We start from the raw sequence: 23,753 nt of genomic DNA, 5'->3' as shown, positions 1-23,753 counted from the left end.
CCATCCAGGCCCAGGAAAGGACCAGGTGTTTGACGCCAGCCAAGTCATGCCTGCCTGCCCTCAGGTGATGTCACTTCCTGTGTCGACACTCTGATGATGAACCAGGGAAAAAAAACAAACAAACACTACCCACTACCTTCATTAACGCTTGACTTATAGATCAGAGAAACTACCATCATTTTCACTTGACTTATAGATCAGAGAAACTACCATCATTTTCACTTGACTTGTAGATCAGAGAAACTACCTTCATTTTCACTTGACTAATTGATCAAAGAAACTACCTTCATTTACCAATGTACATTTTATTTATTTTCTATTTACCTGTGTACTGGCTGAATCAGTAGCATAAGCAGCATTGACATGAAGTTGTGTACCTTGTGTATGGAGAGAGTTGTCACTCTTTACTATTTGTTATACCTTCATTTACACATGACTAATAAATCAGAGAAACTACATTCATCTTCACTTTACTGAAAAACCAGAGAAGGTACTTTCGTCTTCACTTGACTGATAAACCACAGAAACTACCTTCATTTTCACTTGACTAATAAACACAGAAAATACCTTCATTTTAACTTGACTAATAAACCACAGAAAATAACTTCTTTTGCAATTGACTATTAAATCAGAGAAATGCCTTCATTTTCACTTGACTAATAAATCAGAGAAAATACCTTCATTTTTACTTACTAAATCAGAGAAACTGCCTTCGTTTTTACTTTGCCAATAGATAAGAGAAAATACCTTCATTTTCCCGTACTAATTCAGAGAAGCTGCCTTCGTTTTTACTTGACTAATAGATCAGAGAAAATACCTTAATTTTCAATTACTAAATCAGAGAAAATGCCTTTATTTTTACTTGACTAATAGATCACAGAAACTGCATTCCACAGACCTGTAAAGAGATGTTGGGGTGTTAAATGCCTTCCACAGACCCGCTGTAAAGATATGCAGGGGGGTTAAATGCCTTCCACAGACACCCTGTAAAGAGATGTGGGGTGTGGGGGGTTAAATGCCTTCCACAGACTTGTAAAGAGATGTATGGGTGTTAAATGCCTTCCACAGACCTGTAAAGAGATGTAGGGGTGTTAAATGCCTTCCACAGACCTGTAAAGAGATGTAGGAGGGGGGGGGGGGTTAAATGCCTTCCACAGACCATCTGTAAAGAGATGTGGGGTGTGGGGGGTTAAATGCCTTCCACAGACTTGTAAAGAGATGTAGGGGTGTTAAATGCCTTCCACAGACCTGTAAAGAGATAGAGGGGGGTTAAATGCCTTCCACAGACCTGTAAAGAGATGTAGGGGGTGTTAAATGCCTTCCACAGACCATCTGTAAAGAGATGTGTGGGGGGGGGGGGTGTTAAATGCCTTCCACAGACCATCTGTAAAGAGATGGGGGGGGGGGTGTTAAATGCCTTCCACAAACCATCTGTAAAGAGATGTGTGGGGGGGGGGGGGGGTTAAATGCCTTCCACAGACCCCTGTAAAGAGATGTAGGGGGATTAAATGCCTTCCACAGACCTGTAAAAGATGTAGGGGGGCTAAATGCCTTCCACAGACCTGTAAAGAGATGTAGGTTGTTAAATGCCTTCCACAGACCCCTGTAAAGAGATGTAGGTTGTTAAATGCCTTCCACAGACCCCTGTAAAGAGACGTAGGTTGTTAAATGCCTTCCACAGACCCCTGTAAAGAGATGTAGGGGGGCTAAATGTCTTCCACAGACCTTTAAAGAGATGTAGTGGGGTTAAATGCCTTCCACAGGCCTGTAAAGAGATGCAGATTGTTAAATGCCTTCCACAGACCTGTAAAGAGATGTAGGTTGTTAAATGCCTTCCACAGACCCCTGTAAAGAGATGTAGGTTGTTAAATGCCTTCCACAGACCCCTGTAAAGAGATGTAGAGGGGCTAAATGCCTTCCACAGACCTGTAAAGAGATGTAGGGGGGGCTAGATGCCTTCCACAGACCTGTAAAGAGATGTAGGGGGGGTTAAATGCCTTCCACAGACCCCCTGTAAAGAGATGTAGGGGTGTTAAATGCCTTCCACAGACCTGTAAAGAGATGTAGGGGGTTAAATACCTTCCACAGACCCCCTGTAAAGAGATGTAGGGGTGTTAAATGCCTTCCACAGACCTGTAAAGAGATGTAGGGGGGCTAAATACCTTCCACAGACCTGTAAAGAGATGTAGGGGTGTTAAATGCCTTCCACAGACCCCCTGTAAAGAGATGTAGGGGTGTTAAATGCCTTCCACAGACCTGTAAAGAGATGTAGGGGGGCTAAATACCTTCCACAGACCTGTAAAGAGATGTAGGGGGTTAAATACCTTCCACAGACCCCCTGTAAAGAGATGTAGGGGTGTTAAATGCCTTCCACAGACCTGTAAAGAGATGTAGGGGGGCTAAATACCTTCCACAGACCTGTAAAGAGATGTAGGGGGTTAAATACCTTCCACAGACCCCCTGTAAAGAGATGTAGGGGTGTTAAATGCCTTCCACAGACCTGTAAAGAGATGTAGGGGGGCTAAATACCTTCCACAGACCCCCTGTAAAGAGATGTAGGGTGTTAAATACCTTCCACAGACCCCCTGTAAAGAGATGTAGGGGTGTTAAATGCCTTCCACAGACCTGTAAAGAGATGTAGGGGGGCTAAATACCTTCCACAGACCCCCTGTAAAGAGACACTCGCGTGCTGCAGCTGCCCCTGATGATCGGGTCAAGGCCGACCAGCGAGGACTGCCTGAAGCTGGACGTATACACCCCTTATGACGTAGACAGTGACGTCACCAACGCCTCTCCTCGGGCCGTCATGGTCTTCATCCACGGTGGGGGGCTGACCATGGGGGATGCTTATACCTACAGGTGACCCGGACAGGCTGGTTTTTTCGTTATTTCTTTGCTGAGATCGCACGGGTGTGTTTGATACTGTCGTGCGTGCACGGGTGGTTTAGAATGCGGAGGAAAGACCGACCCTGTTTGTGTCCTCTCTCTCTCCCCCCCCACTCCCCTCTCTGTCTCTCTCTCGCCTTCTCTCACTCCCTCTCCCTCTGTCTCTCTCTCTGTCTCCCTTCCTCCCTCTCTCACTCCCTCTCTCTCCCTCTCCCTCTGTCTGTCTGTCTCTCCCTCCCCCCTCTGTCACCCCCTCTGTCTCTCTCTCCCTCACTTCCCCCCTCTCACTCCCTCTCTCTCCCTCTCCCTCCGTCTCTCTCTCTCTACCTTCCCCCCACTCTTCCTCTCTCTCCCTCCGTCTCTCTCTCTCTCTCCCTTGCCCCCACTCTTCCTCTCTCTCCCTCCGTCTCTCTCTCTCTCTCCCTTGCCCCCACTCTTCCTCTCTCTCCCTCCGTCTCTCTCTCTCTCTCCCTTGCCCCCACTCTTCCTCTCTCTCCCTCCGTCTCTCTCTCTCTCTCTCTCTCTCTCCCTTCCCCCCATTCTTCCTCTCTCTCCCTCTGTCTCTCTCTCTCTACCTTCCCCCTCTCTCTCCCTCTGTCTCTCTCTCTACCTTCCCCCTCTCCCTCTCTCTCCCTGTCTCTCTCCCCCTGCCCCCTCTCTACCCCCCCTCTCTGTCCTCTTATCCTCTCTCTCCTCTCTCTCTCTCTCCCTCTGTCTCTGTCTTTGTCTCTTTCACTCTCTTTCTCTGTCTTTGTCTCTTTCACTCTCTTTCTCTGTCTCTTTCACTCTCTGTCTCTGTCTTTGTCTATTTCACTCTCTGTCTCTGTCTTTGTCTCTCTCTCCCTCTGTCTCTGTCTTTGTCTCTTTCACTCTCTGTCTCTGTCTTTGTCTCTTTCACTCTCTGTCTCTTTCACTCTCTGTCTCTGTCTTTGTCTCTTTCACTCTCTGTCTCTGTCTTTGTCTCTTTCACCCTCTGTCTTTGTCTCTTTCACTCTCTGTCTCTGTCTCTTTCACTCTCTGTCTCTTTCACTCTCTGTCTCTGTCTTTGTCTCTTTCACTCTCTGTCTCTGTCTTTGTCTCTTTCACTCTCTTTCTCTGTCTTTGTCTCTTTCACTCTCTTTCTCTGTCTTTGTCTCCCTCTTTTTGTGACTTGTTCTGAGTGGTCATCAAATCATGGCCTGGCTTCGCTGACGAAGATCTAGGAAGGGCGTTGTCCACGTCTGATGCAGGCACGCTCATGGCTGACAAGGCCAATGCGGGAAAAGCAGAGTCGGCCGCAGCGGTTGCAAGGGAAAGTCTGGTCTGGGTTCGCGGCTGCAGCGTCGTGGTTCTTCCTCCTCCTGCGTTTGTCCTCAAGGCTGGCCCTGCGGTTGTTTTCGAAGGAGGAGACAGCTTGGTGGATGGTGCGTCGCCAGGTCTCTCGATCAGCGGCTACTGCGGACCACTGGCGATGGTCAATGTGACAGGCACCGAGAGCTTTCTTCAAGGAGTCTTTGTATCTCTTCTTGGGTGCTCCTCTGTCACGGTGGCCAGTGGACAGTTCGCCATACAGCGCGATCTTGGGCAGGCGGTGGTCCTCCATCCTGGACACGTGCCCTGCCCAACGTAGCTGGGTCTTTAGCAGCACTGCCTCGATGCTGATAGTCTTTGCCTGCTCCAGGACCTCGACATTTGTGATGTAGTCACTCCAGTGGATGCTGAGGATGGTGCGAAGGCAGCGCTGGTGGAAGCGATCAAGCAGTCGTATGTGGTGCCGGTAGGTGACCCAGGTTTCGGAGCCATACAACAGGGTGGGCAGTACAACAGCTCTGTACACGCTGATCTTTGTGTCTTTCTTCAGGTGTTTGTTGTTCCACACTCTCTTGTACAGTCTGCCGAATGCGCTGTTTGCCTTTGCAAGTCTGTTGTCGATCTCCTTGTCGATCTTGGCGTCAGACGAGATGGTGCAGCCTAGGTAGCTGAACTGGTGGACCGACTTCAGCTCTGTCTCACCGATGTTGATGTGAGGAGCGTGGAATTCTTCCTGTGGGGCAGGCTGGTGGAGAACTTCTGTCTTTTTCAGACTGACTTCTAGGCCGAAGAGCTGCGCAGCCTCTGCGAAGCAGGACGTTATACGCTGCAGGGCCGCTTCTGTATGGGCGACGAGGGCAGCATCGTCGGCAAACAGAAGCTCTCTGATGAGTTGCTCCAGTGTCTTGGTGTGGGCCTGTAGCCGCCTCAGGTTGAATAGGCTGCCATCAGTGCGGTATCTGATGAAGATACCGTCGTCGTCGCCAAGATCTTCAGTGGCCTGTTGGAGCATCATGCTGAAGAAGATCGTGAAGAGGGTCGGCGCGAGGACACAACCTTGTTTCACTCCATTTCCAATTGGGAAGGGCTCCGAAAGGTCGTTGCTGTGTCTGACCTGTCCACGCTGTTCCTCATGTAGTTGGATGACCATGCTGAGGAATTTTGGGGGGCATCCTAGACGTTTCATGATCTCCCACAGACCTTTTCTGCTCACGGTGTCGAAAGCTTTCGTGAGATCGACGAATGTCGCATACAGTCCTTTGTTCTGTTCCCGACATTTTTCTTGTAGCTGTCTGAGAACGAAGACCATGTCAGTGGTGCCTCTGTTGGCTCTAAAGCCACACTGACTCTCTGGGAGATGTTCTTCGGCGATAGTAGGCACCAGCCGATTTAGGAGGACTCTGGCGAGGATCTTGCCTGCGATGGAGAGCAGAGTTATCCCCCTGTAGTTGGAGCAGTCCGACTTTTCTCCCTTGTTTTTATACAGGGTGATGATGACTGCGTCACGGAGGTCCTGTGGTAGTTTGCCTTGCTCCCAGCAGCAGACAAAGAGGTTGTGGAGTTTGGAGTGTAGTGCTGGGCCTCCATTCTTCCACGCCTCCGGCGGAATTCCGTCAACCCCTGCTGCCTTGCCACATTTCAGCTGTTCAATGGCCTTGACAGTCTCTTCTAGGGTTGGTAGCTCGTCCAGTTGTAATTTCACTGGTTGTTGTGGGATGCGGAGAATTGCCGAGTCTTGAACCGTGCGGTTGGCGCTGAAGAGGGCCTGGAAATGTTCCGACCACCTGTTCAGGATCGACGTCTTGTCTGTGAAGAGCGCCTGGCCGTCTGCGCTGCGCAAAGGACTCTGGACCTGGTATGAGGGACCGTACACCGCCTTCAAGGCTTCGTATAAGCCCCGGTAGTCACCAGTGTCTGCACAAAGCTGAGCCCTCTCTGCCAGGTTGGTCCACCACCCATTTTGAATCTCACGAAGCTTGCGCTGGAGGTTGCTGCATATGAGCCGGAAGGTTGCTTTCTTCACCGGACAAGACGGTTGTGCAAGGTGAGCCTGGTGGGCTGATCTCTTCTTCGCCAGCAATTCTTGGATCTCCTGGTTGTTTTCGTCAAACCAGTCCTTGTTCTTTTTCGACGAGAACCCTAGGACTTCTTCAGAGGACTGCAGGATGGCTGATTTCAGCTGTGCCCATAGTGCTTCTGGAGAGGGGTCTGTGGGGCAACTGGGGTCTTCAAGTTTGTCCTGAAGCTTCGCCTGGAATTCAGCTTTCACTTCAGCTGACTGAAAGTTGCCGACCTGGAATTTCTTCCTAGGAGCTCCTCCTTTCTTTGGTTTGGGCTTGAAGTGGAGCCTGAGCTTGCTGCGGACGAGGCGGTGGTCAGTATGACACTCCGCGCTGGGCATCACTCGGGTGTGTAGGACGTCTCGTACGTCTCTCTGGCGCATCAGGATGTAATCAATGAGGTGCCAATGTTTGGACCGAGGATGCATCCACGTTGTCTTCAGGCTGTCCTTCTGCTGGAAAATGGTGTTGGTGATGGTAAACTGCTGCTCTGCACAGAACTCGAGAAGAAGGCGCCCATTGTCGTTGCAATTACCAACGCCATGCTTGCCAAGGACTCCTTTCCAGGCTTCTGAATCTTGGCCAACTCTGGCATTGAAGTCGCCAAGGATGATGACCTTGTCGTCAGCAGGGGTGTTCTGAACGAGGTTGCGCAGATCAGTGTAAAACTTGACCTTTTCTGTGGGGTCCGCTTGGAGGGTTGGAGCGTACACGCTGAACAGAGTGGCATGCTGTTTGTTCCGTAGAGGGAGGCGCATGGACATAATTCGGTCTGAGTGTCCTGTTGGCAGGTTTTCAAGCTTGGAGGCAATGGTGCTCCTGACCATAAAGCCTACGCCATAAAGGCGTCTCTCGGTCTCTGGCTTGCCTGACCAGTAGAGGGTGTACCCAGCGCCGTGTTCCTGGAGGCTGCCTTTCCCTGCAAAGCGGACTTCGCTGACGGCAGCAATGTCAATGTTCAGTCTCTGAAGTTCGTGTGCGACTAGAGCGGAACGCCTTTCTGGGTGGTTGCTGTCTGCAGAGTCACGCATGGTTCGGATGTTCCAGCATGCTACCTTTAGTCCTTTTGCACCTAATTGTGAGGCAGGTGCCGGCCTTTTCTTCTCTATTGTTGTTCGACCGCGTTTGGAGATGCCCGTTGACCGCGGCTAGCCAACTGGGGGGTATGGAGATGAGCATTTGTTTGGACCACCTTTTCTAGGCCCCTCTCCGTGTGGAGCAAGCAGTGCTGTCCCTAGAAAAGGCTGCTTGGTCGTTCAGGGTGCTGCCGAGTGATGCTGTCACCTCCGGGTCAACAATCAGGCGACCAATATCCTGAACCGCCTGCATGCAGGATTGGAACTGCGGCTTCCAGTGACATCTTCCACCTGCCGTTTTCGCCCCTTTCCCATCGCTACAGGGCTTGGAATAGTTGGTGGCGCGGACGTGGACGTGTCCTTCAAGCCTGCGCAATGGAATTTTTAGGTGGAGTGCAGTGTGCGCAGTACTGGCCCCACCCTTTACACCCGTGGTTCATCTGCCATAGCCTAGCAAGCTGGGACGGTGACAGTGAGGTCCTCAGGTCGTAGGTTTTATATCAGACTGTCCTTGTCCTAGCCTCTGGCTCAAAAACCTTCCTCGGAGGCACGGGGGCGCGGCTACTGAAAGTCGGGACATGGCCATGGACCCAGGGTCAATGCATGTCGAGACTGTCCTGCATTCCTTAGCACTTCATGGGTTTTACTTCAGACTTTTCCTTGTCTTAGATGGACTGCCTTCCCGGGCTGTCGAGCTCCATCTGCCCGCATGTGACAGGTAGCACAGGGTTACATGGTACCTGTGGCAGGTAGAGACCTGACCTGACACCAATGTTCTGAGTGGTATGGCGATGCTTATTCCTACAGGTGAACTCAAAACCCATCTCTTCCTTCGTTCCTTGATGGACTGGACGCGCATTCTGATACTCTCTTTCTCTGTTTTTGTCTCTCGTTGATTTGTTCTTTGTGGTGTGCTGATGCTTATCCCTACAAGTGATGTCAAGATCCTTCTCTCTTTTTCTCCTTGTGGGGACGGGACGTGCGTGTCGTCTCATCCGAATGACCAGACGCTCTGTCTGATTTTCCGGTCAAACTTGGGAGAAAAGGCGAGAGCTCGGATTGGAACCCAGACCCTCACGGACTCACTGTGTTGGCAGCTGAGTGTCTTAACTACTCTGCCACCTTCCCCCACAATACACTGGAACACATCACACCACACTACAACACAACACAACACAACGCTACATAAGACCACAGCACACACGCCCCACCCCACCACGCCACGACACAGACCACGCCACGCCACGACACACACCACGCCACGCCACTCCCCACCCCGCCACACCACATCACCACACCACGCCACACCACATCACCACACCACACCACACCACAAACCATGACCTTGACGTGGCTGCAGACCCTCAAAGCTGGTGGTGGACGGGGGAGTGATAGTGGTCGTCCTTCAGTACCGCCTGGGGGTGCTGGGATTCCTGTCCTCGGGCGACGGCATCCTTCCAGACAACCTGGGCTTGTGGGACCAGAACCTGGCCCTCCGCTGGGTCAAGGTCAACGCGGCGGCCTTCGGGGGCGACCCTGAGCGGATCACCCTCTTTGGGGAGTCTGCTGGGAGCTGGAGCGTGGGGCTCCACCTGGTGATTCCTCGGTCCAGGGGACTCTTCCACAGGGCGATCATGCAGAGTGGGGCCTCCGCTCCACTGTCCAGGTTCTCCGAGTTCCTGGACTTCCGGGCGTCGTTCCGGGGCCTGGCTGACCTGTTGGGGTGTCAGGGGGAGGGTAGTGGGGAGCTGGTTCGGTGCTTGAAGAGGCTGCCCGTGGATGTGCTGGTGAGCACTTCTGCACAGTTCTCCATAAGGCCTCCGCTGTATAACTTGTTCTACCCAACTGTTGATGGTGAGTGCTGTTTTGTTTTCTTTGTTCGTTGGTTTTCTTTGTTTCTTTCTTTCGTTCGTTCTTTCATTCCTATAGTCTTTCTTTTCTTTCTTCTTTATTTCTTTCTTTCCTTCAGTCGTTCTTTCTTACGTTCTTACGTTCTTTCATTCCTATATTTTCTTTCTTTCCTTTCTTCCTTCTGTCTTTCAGTATTCATTTACCCTTTTTTTTTCTTCTAAAAGACTGTATATTTCCTTGTCATTGGCAGGATAATATATCATCATCATCATCACCACCTTCACCACCTTCACCACCATCAACATCATCATCATCATCATCATCATCACCACCATCACCATCACCACCTTCACCAGCATCAGCATCATCTTCATCACCATCATCATCACAACCATCTTCACCACCATCAGCACCACCACCACCACCATCATCATCATCACCGACCTTCACCATCACCACCTTCACCACCATCACCATCATCATCATCATTGATATAATTATACCTTTTAATTAAGTGGAATGTTGGTCTAGTGGTAACTCATCCACCCAGGAAGCGAGACAATCTGAGCGCACTGGTTCGAATCCCACAGTCGCCAGTATTTTCCACTGGACCTTGAGTGGTGGTCTGGACGCAAGTAATTCGGATGAGACGATAAACCGATGTCCTGTGTGCAGCATGCACTTAGCGCACATAAAAACAAACAAGAAAATACGGCAACAAAAGGGTAACAAAACAAAAAGATGGTTGGCGCTCTCAGTGTAGCAGCGCACTCTCCTGGGGAGAGCAGCCTGAACTTCACACAGAGAAATCTGTTGTGACAAAAAGAGGAATACAATACAACACAACACAACACTACACTACACTACACTACACTACAAACCCATCCACTACACTGCACTACACTACAAAACCATCCAGTACACTACACTACACTACACTACACTACAAAACCATTCACGACACTACACTGTGGTTCGTCCGTCGGGATCGACGAGGACCATCTAGTCATCCTGGGGGTGGGTGGGTTGGGCTCTGTGGGTGCGCAGATGACTGGTCAGGCCAATCCGCGCCCGGAAGGTTCTGACGCAGTGTGGACAGGGGATGGTGGCGGCTGTCGGGGACATGCTGGCACTGCTTTTCCTGGCCTGTCTGGGTTGCTCAGCTGCAGCGATTCTGTTGGCCTCACAGGATTTGGCGCCTTTGTGGACAGCTGAACGCCACTTTGGTCTGTCCCTTGCATTCAGCTCCCATGTGTCGTGGCTGATGTTGAAGGCCTTCAGAGAAGCTTTCAGAGTGTCTTTGAAGCGCTTCTTTTGGCCTCCATGGGAGCACTTGCCAAGTTGGAGTTCGCTGTACAGCAGTTTCTCGGGGAGCTGGTGGTCTGGCATGCGAACTACATGGCCTGCCCAGCGCAGCTGGGCCTGCATCAAGATGGTGTAGATGCTGGGCAAGTTTGCACGAGTGAGCACCTCTGTGTCAGGGATCTTCTCTTGCCACTTTATGCCGAGAAGTTTTCTGAGGCCGGTGGTGTGGAATGGTTCAGCTTTTTGGCGTGGCGTTTATAGACCGTCCATGATTCACATCCATAGAGCAGTGTGGTGAGAACTATGGCCTTGTATACTTTGAGCTTCGTCTCCAGGGTGATACCTCTCCTGTTCCAAACGTTCTTATGGAGTCTGCTGAAGGCAGCGCTGGCGAGTCTGGCATTCACCTCGTCGTCGATGACAACTGTGCGAGAGAGTGCACTGCCCAGGTATATGAACTTGTCCACCGCGTTCAGTCGTTGCCCGTTGATGAAGATGTTTGGTTCAATGTAAGGCTTTCCTGGAACTGGCTGGTGCATCACCTCAGTCTTCGTTGTGCTGATTGTGAGGCCAAAGTTGTCACAGGCAGCAGAGAACTTGTTGACGCTGTGTTGCATGTCAGCTTCGGAGGCAGCGTTGAGAGCGCAGTCATCAGCAAACAGGAAGTCATTGACGGTGTCTGTCCTCACCTTGGTTTTTGCTTGAAGCCTCCTGAGGTTAAAGAGTGAGCCATCTGTGCGTTACCTGATGCCAATGCCTACGTCAGCGTCTCTGAAGGCATCTGTCAGCATGGCTGAAAACATGAAACTGAACAGGGTGGGGGCAAGAACACATCCTTGCTTGACTCCGTTGGAGACAGGGAATGGTTCTGAAGTCTCTCCGTTGTCTTGGACTCGGGCCAGCATCCCATCGTGTAGTTGCCGTATGATGGTGATGAACTTTCTGGGACACCCGTACTTCGCCATGATTCTCCAAAGGCCATCTCTGCTAACAGTATCGAAGGCCTTGGTCAGATCGACATACGTGGAGTAAAGATCAGCGTTCTGTTCCTGACACTTCTGGAGCTGCCTGGCAGCAAACACCATGTCGATAGTCCTGCGTTCTTTCCGGAAGCCACGCTGGCTCTCTGGTAGGAGACCTTGCTCAAGGTGCACGATGAGACAGTTGAGTAGCACTCTGGCCAGAGTCTTGCCTGCGACGGACAGCAGGGATATTCCACGATGGTTGCCACAGGCCTGACGATTTCCTTTGCGCTTGTACAGGTGTATGATGGAAGCGTCTTTGAAGTCCTGTGGAACTGTCTCATGCTGCCAGATGAGCTGGAACAGTTGATGAAGCTTCTCAGTCAAAGCCATACCACCTTCTTTGTCGACCTCAGCTGGAATGGAGTCTGAGCCAGGGGCTTTGCCATTGGATAGCAGACGGATAGCTTTCTGGGTCTCCTCCAAAGTTGGAATGGCATCCAACGACTCACTGACTGGCACCTGGGGGAGTCGGTCGATGGCTTCATCACTGATGGTGGAGGGGCGGTTCAGTACGCTGTCAAAGTGTTCAGCCCATCTCTCAAGGATCCCGTCCTTGTCAGTGATCAGGGTATAACCATCAGCACTGAGGAGTGGAGCAGATCTGGAGGTGATGGGACTGTAGACTTTTTTCAGGCCATTATAGAAGTTCTTCATGTCATTCCTGTCTGCAAAGCCCTGGATCTCATCAGCTTTGTTGCTGAACCAGGAATCCTGCATCTGCCGCAGCTTCAGCTGGATGGTGCTGCATGCACTCTTCAGTATATCTTTCTTTGACTGTGGCTTGGGATCTTCAATGTGGGCTCTGTAGGCTTGGCGTTTGTCTTCCAGCAGCTGCTTGATCTCAGTGCAGTTCTCATCAAACCAGTCTTTGTGCTTCCTGGCAAAAGGCCCCAGGCACTCCATGGCAGTGTTGTACACCGTCTCATGCAGTGCGCCCCATGCTGCCTCCACATTCTGGTTGTCCAGCACGGTGGACTCAAGGCGTTCCTCCAGGGTGTCAGCAAAGCTCTGCTTGATGTTGCCTAGCTCCATCTTGTTGACATTCAGGCGTTTGGGTGCTTTCATGCCCTGAGGCCGTCTCTTGGGCTGGATGCGGAGGTTGAGCTTGGAGACGATAAGGCGGTGGACTGTCCAGCACTCAGCGCCGCACATGGCCCTCGTGACTCGTACGTCCTGCCTGTCCCTCTTCCTGACGATGACAAAGTCGATGAGATGCCAATGCCCAGACCGAGGATGCATCCATGACGTCCTGTTACGGGTAGGGAGGCAGAAGACGGTGTTTGTGATAAGAAGGTCGTGCTCGGCACATGTCTGGAGAAGTAGTTGGCCATTGCTGTTACAGTTACCAACCCCATGCTTCCCAATCACGCCTTCCCAGGAGGTGCTGTCACAACCAACTCTCGCGTTAAAGTCACCAAGAATGATGAGCTTGTCTGCGTTGGGAACAGTGGTGATGACAGCGTTCAGGTCCTCGTAGAACTTGTCCTTGATCTCATCCGGGTTGGTCATGGTAGGCGCGTAGGCACTGACAGTGGTGGTAAACTTCTTCCTGTTGCATATAGGGAGTTTCATCGTCATCAGGCGATCGTTCACTCCTTTCGGGGGTCCAGCCAGCTTGCCAACGAGGGTTGTCTTCACTGCAAAGCCAACTCCAGCCTCACGTCTCTCTTCAGGTCCGCGACCACTCCAAAAGAAGGTCGCTCGCCTGTCGCCACAGGGCTTGGGGAAAATGATGGTATGGGATGAAGGATGACTGATGACTTGCGCGATGACTTTGTTTATAGTGAGGAGGAGTTGCGCACCGTCGACCTCACTGTCTTGTCCGAGACCGTCTGTATCCAGTGGCAAGACAAGGTCAAGACGACTGGAGATGGAAATGGATGCAGTGGATGACCAGAATGTCCTATGTGCCTCATTCTGCCCTCAGCACTCCACAGTGCTCTGCTGCAACCGCCTTCCTCTCCGTTGAACCATGAAGGTTTCTTCTGCAGAGTCCGCCGGATCCAGTCTTCACATGCTTGGGTAGACAAGCCCTAACTCACCGAGGGTTTGAGACCCGTCGGCTACCCTCACCTAGTTTAGCCAGCCTGTCAAAGCCGTTGCCCGGGGGTTGGGCGCTGCCGCATGCTAGCGGCTTCTAGGACCCATAGGTGAGAGCTGGGTGCTGGTGGGGACCAACAGAGGACGAACCACTCACGGAAGAGCGTGACAAGCCCCCCCTCTAGAGGTACTACCCCTCCTGTGCACCCCCTAACCCCCACTACACTACACTACAAAACCATCCACTACACTACACTACACTACACTACACTACAAAACCATCCACTACACTACACTACACTACAGAACCATCCAATACACTACACTACACAACACTACACTACACTACACTACACTGCAAAACCATCCAGTACACTACACTTACACTACACTACTCTCCAATCCAACACACCACACCACACCACACCACACCACACCACACCACACCACACCACACCACACCACACCACACTACACCACACCACACCACACCACACCACACCACACCACACCACACTACACTACTCTCCAATCCACCACACCACACCACACCACACCACACTACACTACTCTCCAATCCACCACACCACACCACACCACACCACACCACACCACACCACACCACACCACACTCCAATCCACCACACCACACCACACCACACCACACCACACTCCAATCCACCACACCACACCACACCACACCACACCACACTACACTACTCTCCAATCCACCACACCACACCACACCACACCACACTACACCACACCACACCACACCACACTACACTACACCACACCACACCACACCACACCACACCACACCACACCACACCACACCACACCGTGCTGCCCCAGGTGACCTCATCCCAAGGGAGCCCCACGACCTTCTCCGCGAGGGCAGCGGGGGTGACGTTGACGTCATCCTTGGCTTCAACAACCTGGAGGGTTCTCTCATCGCCTTCTTCCAGGTGTTTGAGAACCTGCCCCCAGAGATGCTCTTCTCCGCGGAGTTCTTCAGGGGTCTTCTGGACATGTGTTCGGTGTTGAGCGGCGTCAGCAACCACCCTGTGCTGAAAAAGGCAAGTGTTGATGGAAGCTGGAACGCGGTCAGGACTTACTATCTGGCTGGCACTTGTCTGAAACCATTGTTGATATACGTCTGTCTGTCTGTCAATCTGTCTGTCTGTGTATCGCCCTCTCTCTCTTACAGTGTTGAAAAACATCTCTCTCTCTGTCTCTATCTCTCTCTCTGTCTCTCCGTTTGACCGTTTCTCTCTCTGTCTCTCTCTCTCTCTATGTGTGTATAAGTATATGTAACTGGATTTGTAATGGTAATTTTAAAGGTAACACTGTATATCATTTTATGATAACTGTTTAGTATGCATGTCCCGGTATTGAAGTCTATCTGTCTATCTATTTCAGTATAAGATATATATCAGTATAAAAGACCTATTGTTTCATTTTCCTCTCACAGACTACAGAATTATTCTGCCGATTTGCCGTGTTTGGAATTGATTGTCTCAGTGTCTCAGTATAGAAGAGCTGTCAATCATTTTCCTCTTACCGCAGACGGCAGAGTTCTTCTACAGACGTACCGAATTGGACAGCAGTGTTTCGCAGACTCTTGGACCCGTTGCAGACGTGGACGGGGACTGTGTGATTGTCGTGCCCGTGGTGGAGTGGTCAAGGTTGCTGGCCTCCGCCCCCCACTCAGCTGCCCGCTTCCTATACCACCTGGACCATCACTTCCTGTTTAACAGCCAGGGTCCTCTGCCTGGAGCGCAGCATGGGGATGAGCTGTGTCTGCTGTTTGACATGGACAAAGAGGCTCTGGGGGATTCCGTCTTCGTGCTGTTCAACAAGACGCAGCTCAGTGAAGAGGAGAAGGTTTTGTCGCAGCGCCTGGTGGCCATGTGGACTTCGTTTGCCAAGACTGGGTGAGTTGGGTGTGTGTGTGTGGGGGTGTGTGGGGGGGGATGGTTTGGTTGGGTTTGGTGTGTGGGGTGGGGTGTGTGGGTGGGTGGGAGGGGTTTGGTTCCTTTTCTTTTCTTTATATCTTTTTTTTTTCTCGTCCTTTTCTTCCTTTCTTTCTTCGTTTCTTGCTGTCTTTCGTTAGTCTTCTTTCTGTCATATCTATTCTTCTATTTTTTGTTTCATTTCTTTCATTCTTTCTTCTTCTTTCTTCTGTTATTTTTTCGTTCTTTCTTTCTTCTTCTTGTTCTTCTTTCTTTCTTTTTCTTTGTTTCTTTCTACTTTTTGATCTTGTTCTTCTTTCTTTTTCTTTCTTTCTTTCTTCTTTCTTTCTCTCTTCTTCCTTTTTTTCTTATTCTTTTTTTCTTGCTTGTTTCATTCCTCTTCTTCTTTTCTTTCTTTCTTTCTTTCTACTTTCTTTTCTTTCTTTCTTTCTTTCTACTTTCTTTTCTTTCTTTCTTTGTTTTCTTTCTACTTTCTTTTCTTTCTTTCTTTCTACTTTCTTTCTTTCTGTTTTCTTTCTTTCTATTTTCTTTTCTTTCTTTCTTTCTTTCTTTCTACTTTCTTTTCTTTCTTTCTATGTTCTTTCTTTCTTTCTACTTTCTTTTCTTTCTTTCTTTCTACTTTCTTTTCTTTCTTTCTCTTTCATCTTTCTTCCTTCCTTCTTCTTCCTTCTTTCCCCCCTTCTTTCTTCAACACAGGTGTTTGTCACATCATTACAAATACTGTGTGTGTCACAATATGACATGTTTGTGTGTGACACATTATTACAGGTGTGTATGACATCATCACGTGTGTGTGTCACATTGTTACAGGTGTGTATCACATTATGACAGGTGTGTGTCAGGTAATTACAGGTGTGTGTGTCACAATATGATATGTGTGTGTGTAACACATCATTACAGGTATGTATGACATCATCACAGGTGTGTGCGTGCGTCACATGACGACAGGTGTATGTGTGACGTCGTTTAAAGAGTGTGTCACATTGTGACAGATGTGTGTGTGTGACATCATCACAGGTGTGCGCGCGCGCGTGTGTGTGTGTGTGTGTGTGTGTGTGTGTGTGTGGCTGTGTGTGTGTGTGTGTGTGTGTGTGTGTGTGTGTGGCTGTGGCTGTGGCTGTGTGTGTGTGTGTGGCTGTGTGTGTGTGTGGCTGTGTGTTGTGTTTGTGTGTGTGTGTGTGTGTGTGTGTGTGTGTGTGTGTGTGTGTCTGTGTGTGTGTGTGTGTGTGTGTGTGTGTGTGTGTGTGTATGTGTGTGACGTGACAGGAACCCCAGCGCCCCCCTCCAGGACGCCCTGAGGTCATCAGAAGAAGAAGGAGGAGTAGGGATGTGGCCTGAGTTCGGGGTGGAGCGGGAGGAGTACCTGTCCATCTCCCTCTCACCCCGGGTGGTTCCTCACCTGGGGCCTTACAGGGACCGGGTGGCCCTCTGGCTCGGCCTCCTCCCCCAGCTCTCCGCCACCCTCACCACCACCCCTCCTCCACCCGCCGCTGCATCCGGGGGGCCGGAGGAAGGGGGGGAGGGTGGAGGGCAAGGGTCTGACAGAGATGAGCTGTGAGGCAAGAAACATGACATGGGGGGGGGGGATAGGAGGGATGGGGGGCGGGGGGCTTGGGGGGGGGGGACACAGAGCCCTGTGTCTGCCGTTGTACTTCCTTCCCCTGTTGTTCTTCTTCCTCAGTCATTGGGGTGCCTCTTCTCTGTTTTTTTTTTCTTACATTCTTCAGGGACAGGGAAAGGGGATGAAATGAAGAGGGCTTCTCCACACTTCTTCTTCTTCCTCCTCCTCCTCCCCCTCCTCTTCCTCCTCCTCCTCCTCCTCCTCCTTCTGCTTCTTCGTCTTCTTCTTCTTCTTCTTCTTCTTCTTCTTCTCCTTCTTCCTCTTCCTTCTCCTTCTTCTTCTTCGTCTTCTTCTTCTTCCTCCTCCTGCTTGTTCTTGTTCTTCTTCTTCTCCTCCTTCTTCCTCCTCCTCCTCCTCCTCCTTTTTCTTCTTCTTCATCTTCTTCTTCTTCTCTTCAGCTCCGTGAAGAGTCCCTGTGTCGCCTAAAAAAAGAACTGTTCACCAGATTCCTTCAAGTCTTGTTGGCAGTGTGTCTAAAGCTTTTTTTCTCTCTCCTTCCCGTACTATTCTTAAATCCTACACGATGTAGCCTGAATCGATCGAAAGGATTCTTATACATGTATCGCTAAATAACTGTTTATTGTGTTGTGTTGTATGGTGCTGTATTGTATTATATTGTGTTGTGTTATATTATGTTGTATTGTGTTGTGTTGTGTTGTGTTGTGTTGTATGGTATGTATTGTATCTGCATAGTATTGTGTTGTATGGTATGCTATGGTGTTGTATGGTTTTGTATTCTATGTCATGATGTGGTATTGTAGGATATTGTATGGTTTTATGTTGAATTGTTGAATTGTTTTATGTTGCATTGTGCCACCCCTTACCCTCCTTTTTTGATGTGTTAGGTGGAGATGGGGGATCTGGAAGTGTAATTGCATTACTATCAAAGTGACCTTTTCTATTGATTTTGCCACAGACAACCGTTTTGTTGCCGTGGGTTCTATTACGCGCGCCAAACGCATGTCCCACACGGGACATCGCTTTGTATTGTGTCATCCGAATTAACCAGCACACAGACCATTATGCAAGAATGAACATTGCTGTTGGTAGATGTTCAGAATTGGATGATGTTGAAGGAACAAGCCTGAAATAAGAAATGATATATTTTCGGGACTTGGGTTCTGATGGTAATATTTGAACTTTGTTTCATAAATCTATGGTGCCGTTAAGTGTGTGTGTGTGTGTGTGTGTGTGTGTGTGTGTGTGTGTGTGTGTGTGTGTGTGTGTTTCCATGACAACCAAGTCTGTTTCCTTGTCAGTTTATAACATTAAAAAAAATTCTTTGTACTTAAACGTTTTGCATTCATCCCACAATTTTTTTTTCTGACGCTGTTAAAGTTTTTTTTTATTTTTTTTTTATATCCTTTTGTACATCGTTTACATCAGTGTATTCCGGAGAAAAGCTTCTTTTTAAATGGAAGGTTTGTAAATTTTCTTCCAGTGTTCTGTCTCTATTTATTCTGTATCTTGTTAACGGTCTTTCGATTTTATTTGCATTTGTATTTCTTTTTATCACAACAGATTTCTCTGTGTGAAATTCGGGGCTGCTCTCCCCAGGGAGAGCGCGTCGCTATACTACAGTGCCACCCATTTTTTTGTATTTTTTCCTGCGTGCAGTTTTGTTTTTCCTATCGAAGTGGATTTTTCTACAGAATTTTGCCAGGAACAACCCTTTTGTTGCCGTGGATTCTTTTACGTGCGCTAAGTGCATGCTGCACACGGGACCTCGGTTTATCATCTCATCCAGATGACTAGCGTTCAGACCACCACTCAAGGTCTAGTGGAGGGGGAGAAAATATCGGCGGCTGAGCCGTGATTCGAACCAGCGCGCTCAGATTCTCTCGCTTCCTAGGCGGACGCGTTACCTCTAGGCCATCCCTCCACCTGAGTAGTTATGATAATGCTTGGTTTTGTTAGTTCCTTTAAAAAAAAATCTTTTCTTGTGCGTTGATAACGATGCTCTGACATTATCACAGTGAAGATTGAAGATTGAAATAAAATGATATTCAGATTTTCAGTTAGATAACAACATGGTTATAGAAAACACAGAACTGATTACTGTCTTGAGTGATATATCTCAAACTCAGTGATAAATGGATAGAACTGCTTTAATCTATAATAGGAGTATTATTAAAATCCATGGTTTTTATATTTGATTAACTCATGACATTTAAAAATGAAGACGTCTTGACTAATGTGTCTTCATTTGTTTAAAAAGCACTGAAGCGACAGTATCTACACACCAAAGGTTTTATGATGTATTCACATGTTTCATTTGTATAAATTTTGCTTTCAGCCTTTGATGGTATTGTAACTGCTATCCGTTAGAGATAATGTAACATGTCATTTAAACAGAGACTATTGCAACTACTATCTGTTAGACATTATGTAACATTCCAGCTTTGTCTGATCTCAGTGAGGTGACAGCCCTTCACTGACATCCTGACCTGTAAGCTGTGTCTGATCTCAGTGAGGTGACAGCCATTCACTGACATCCTGACCTGTCAGCTTTGTCTGATCTCAGTGAGGTGACAGCCCTTCACTGACATCCTGACCTGTAAGCTGTGTCTGATCTCAGTGAGGTGACAGCCCTTCACTGACATCCTTACCTGTAAGCTCTGTCATATCTCAATGAAGTGACAGCCCTTCACTGACATCCTGACCGGTAAGCTGTGTCTGATCTCAGTGAGGTGACAGCCCTTCACTGACACCCTGACCTGTAAGCTGTGTCTGATCTCAGTGAGGTGGCAGCCCTTCACTGACACCCTGACCTGTCAGCTGTGTCTGATCTCAGTGAGGTGGCAGCCCTTCACTGACATCCTGACCTGTAAACTCTGACCTGTAAGCTGTGTCTGATCTCAGTGAGGTGGCAGCCCTTCACTGACACCCTGACCTGTAAGCTGTGTCTGATCTCAGTGAGGTGGCAGCCCTTCACCGACACCCTGACCTGTAAGCTGTGTCTGATCTCAGTGAGGTGGCAGCCCTTCACTGACACCCTGACCTGTAAGCTGTGTCTGATCTCAGTGAGGTGGCAGCCTCTTTTTGTGTGTGCGGCCAGGGTTCTTTTTATTGTAGAAGGTTCTGTAGGTTTTGCTGGATGTCATCATAAGATTCAATCTGTCGCGTGGCTTTCTGTTTGTATTGGAGCAGAATTTTGCACTTCGTTTTGTGAGATTCAAATAAAAGTAAGTTGCCTACACAATAGAATTATATATGTATGTATGTGTGATTGTGTGTGTGTGTGTGTGTGTGTGTGTGTACGGAGAGAAAGAGAGAGAGAGAGAAATACAGTCAGAGAGACACAGAGTGAAACACAGACAGACAGACAGACACAGAAAGACATACAGAGAGAGAAACGAAACAAAACGAAATTTTATTTCACCAAGGAAATGACATAAGCAGTTAATATGCTTCTTTGCACCCGGCTCTGGGGCATAAAACAACAACAAACAAAACATGAAACATTAACACTCTAAAAACATCAAATTCACCACTCAATCGAAAAAAAAAGTAATCCATAAACATGATCACACACACACACACACACACACACACACACACACAACACTAATGAATAAGTTGCCACAGAGAGAGAGAGAGAGAGAGAGAGAGATCACTCTCTGAAGACTATATATAGAGTTGCGTTTGAGTGGTGATTGATACAAAGTCGAAAGTGGCTGGACAGACCAAGAGTTACCGTCCCTCCTTCCCACACTGCGCACGGGTGACGTCTGACGCTGGTCTGTCTGTCTGTCAGTCTGTCTGGCTTTTTGTTTTTTAATTGATATACCTGCCAACGGTCCTGTTTGATTTGTTTTTTTCCCCTTTCCACTCGTGGCGGCTTTGAAAATGCCAACCGTTTAGAAGTTTACCATGGCCACACACAGACACACACACGAACCAGGGTTAATAAATAGACTGGACTCTGTGTGCACACGTGAGTCAAACCGTTCCCTCAGATCCGCTAGGGCCTGCGTCGTAGATCCACGATCCACACACAAAATCTAAATCCCTTAATCCCTTGTCCAACACTTTCACGATGGTTCAGAGTTACCTACCCACCGTGAAAGTCCACGTTTAGCATCGTGAATTATTGCACCCATCTTACCGGCAATGTTCGTGCGTGTATTGAAACGATATTACCAAATGGATGAATGAATATGTATTGTATTTTATTGTATTGTATTGTATTAGTGGATGTTGTAACCCGTTTTAGGTGGATTTCAACTCTTGGTCTGTACGTTATATTACTCAGTTTCGATGCGGATTCAGTCACAAAACTAACGTGCCACCATCTTGCTTTACGTTTCTCGTCCCACGAACCATGGAAATGTAACCGATAGGTGCAATAATCCAGGATGCTAAAATTGGACATTACCCTCGGTTAAGTCCCATGTTTAGCATCCTAAATTATTGCACCTGTGTCAACCTGGCACCTTTGTTCACAAATTGCTAGCATCATCGTGCCAACAGTCACACAAAAACGGGGGATGAAAACTTTGACCATGACGGAATATTCGCACACATCAGAAAACAACAACAACAACAACAACAGACGCCTGTTTTTCAGACCCTCACGTACCCGCGGTCTTCCCCCACCAAGAGTAAACGGTAGAGGGCGTTGCGGATGACCCAGCGCGAGCGCCCCCTGCGCGCGGGGGGAAAGCGCAAGCACTCTTTCACGTCAGCTGCTATTTGCCCAAGCGGCGGTGTGCATTGAAATGTAAGCCTCCCTCACACACTGCGACGGGCTGGATTAAGCCGAGAAGGAGTGGGAGGGGATGTTTGAGGGTGGGTGGGTGTGTGTAAAATGACCCCCCTCTGTCAGTTTTGCCCCCCCCCAGGGCTGAAAATCTTGGGCGTCTGTGCATCTTCTGTAAATGATAATAAAGGAGGTATTAAAGTTTAGAAGTCTAATAATCAAAGAGGTTTTAAAGTTTAAAAGTCATGTAATCAAAGAGGTTTGAAGTAAGTCTTGTAATCAAAGAGGTTAAAGTATAAAGTCTGGTAATCAAAGAGGTTTTAAAGTTTAAAAGTCTGGTAATCAGAGGTTTTAAATTTCAAAAGTCTTGCTATCAAAGAGGTTTTAAAGTTTAAAAGTCTAATTATCAAAGGGATTTAAGTTTAAAAGTCTGATAATCAAATGGGTAAAAAACAAAAAAAACAAAAAAAGTTTGAAAAGATATTTATACAATGCGATTTCACACAGACATAGACGTGATATGTAGGGAACTAACTGAACGAGGTACTTTTTAATCATCTACGATTATGCTGCTGGTCAGGCATCTATTTAGCAGATGTGGCGTAGCGTATATGAATTTGTCTGAACGCAGTGACGCCTCCTTGAGTAACTGAACTGAACTGAACTAATAATGAATATCTCTTATCGGAGGTAAGTACTCTGTTATCTGAACTCTGATAACATTATTAAAAAAAAATATTAAAAGAAAGAGAGAGAGAGAGAAAAAAAAAGAAAAAAAGGTGATGTCAGCATTAAAATCATACCGGGGGGAACTTTTGACGTGGGAGGTGATAGGTCCAGCACCTCAGAGAAGAAACACTTTGTGTGTGTGTGTCTGCCTGGAGGTCTGTCTGTGTCAGAAACAGAAAACAACTGGGGACCGAGAGAAAGGGCTGCATCAAGACAAGGAGCGTCTGTTTAAGGATCGTGCTGAACGCTCGGCCGGCACTTTTTATTTTTGAGTCACCGCCACATCTTACGTCACACGCACGTGCATCAGGGGAGGACACTTCCACAATCCCACTTGTCAGTCACGTGCAAAACCTCCCCGTGAAAACCTCTATGTGGGTTTGAACTCTCGGTCAGTGAAGGGAGGGACACGGAGCTTGGAGCAAGGAGATAATCGTTCATTAGTTTTCAATCATCTGACTTCTCCGTCTGTGGGTTTGAACCATCGGACAGTCAAGGGAAAAGTGGAGCCTGCAGCCCTCAAGTCGTGATACTTCAGTGGAAACAAGATTCCTTCCTTGTACATTTATTCTTGTTTTCAGCCTCCTGACTTAAAATTTAAAAACATTTAAAAAGAAGAAGAAGGAAGAAAGAAAATAACACAACCTCTGCACAGTGTGTGAACTTTCTGAAGAAAAGCTGTCTCGCCAAATCTGAAAGGAAGAGAGAGAAAAACTATTGAAAATAAAATCTTGGGTGTGAAGATACTTGATGCAAATTGACGTATGAAGTGTTAACCGAAAAAACCAAGGTGCAGAAGAAAAGCTTCCTATTTTTCTCATATCGAGAAGGAAACTCTTTATTTCTTTTCTGGACAAAAAATTATCTGTCAAATTATTTTGTCTTTGTCTGGGCATAATCTGATCCCAGTGCACTACACCTCATTCCGTCCGAAATGGATACACCAAGGTGCGGACTTTCAGCCTGTTTTGTATTGCTGCTGTTGACCATTATAAAGGTGAGGTGTTTTTTTATCTTCAAGCAAATCCATTTGCCGAAATGAGACTTTGGAGGCATCCTGTGTGTGTGTGTGTGTGTGTGTGTGTGTATTTGCGCGCGCGCATGCGTGTGTTCATTTTCATGTCCCGAATGCGAGCTACCTTAATGAGGGACAATAGATTTATCGTTCCCCTATGAAAGGCTAACGCACAGA

The 23,753-nt window shown here is 48.3% G+C and overlaps 2 protein-coding genes across 3 annotated transcripts in view; both read left to right on the top strand.

Annotated features, from left to right (window-relative positions):
• Positions 1 to 6: 6 nt before the first annotated feature.
• LOC143276488 (acylcarnitine hydrolase-like) lies at positions 7 to 19,618 on the top strand. Its single transcript, XM_076581005.1, has 6 exons — positions 7 to 64; positions 2,696 to 2,859; positions 8,673 to 9,166; positions 14,389 to 14,612; positions 15,103 to 15,470; positions 16,776 to 19,618. Exons 1-6 carry the CDS (start codon positions 47 to 49, stop codon positions 17,065 to 17,067), a joined length of 1,560 nt encoding a protein of 519 aa, XP_076437120.1. The 5' UTR covers positions 7 to 46; the 3' UTR covers positions 17,068 to 19,618.
• Positions 19,619 to 22,789: 3,171 nt separating this feature from the next.
• LOC143276700 (uncharacterized) overlaps positions 22,790 to 23,753 on the top strand; it is a 48,518-nt gene continuing 47,554 nt past the window's right edge. For both annotated transcript variants that reach the window (XM_076581339.1, XM_076581338.1), the window contains exon 1: positions 22,790 to 23,558. In XM_076581339.1, the coding sequence (XP_076437454.1) occupies positions 23,496 to 23,558 (63 nt within the window). In that variant the 5' untranslated portion in view covers positions 22,790 to 23,495. The remainder of the gene's footprint in view (positions 23,559 to 23,753) is intronic.

This window comes from Babylonia areolata, chromosome 32 (assembly GCF_041734735.1).
Source record: "Babylonia areolata isolate BAREFJ2019XMU chromosome 32, ASM4173473v1, whole genome shotgun sequence".
Lineage (NCBI taxonomy): Eukaryota > Metazoa > Mollusca > Gastropoda > Neogastropoda > Buccinidae > Babylonia > Babylonia areolata.
This window is presented reverse-complemented; position numbering and strand designations above follow the sequence as displayed.

What these genes read in the sequence shown, in the direction of transcription:
- LOC143276488 (XM_076581005.1), top strand. An exon ending in GGGGATGCTTATACCTACAG is followed by an intron (nt 2,860 to 8,672) that starts GTGACCCGGACA and finishes ACGTGGCTGCAG; the next exon opens with ACCCTCAAAGCTGGTGGTGG. An exon ending in GTTCTACCCAACTGTTGATG is followed by an intron (nt 9,167 to 14,388) that starts GTGAGTGCTGTT and finishes GTGCTGCCCCAG; the next exon opens with GTGACCTCATCCCAAGGGAG.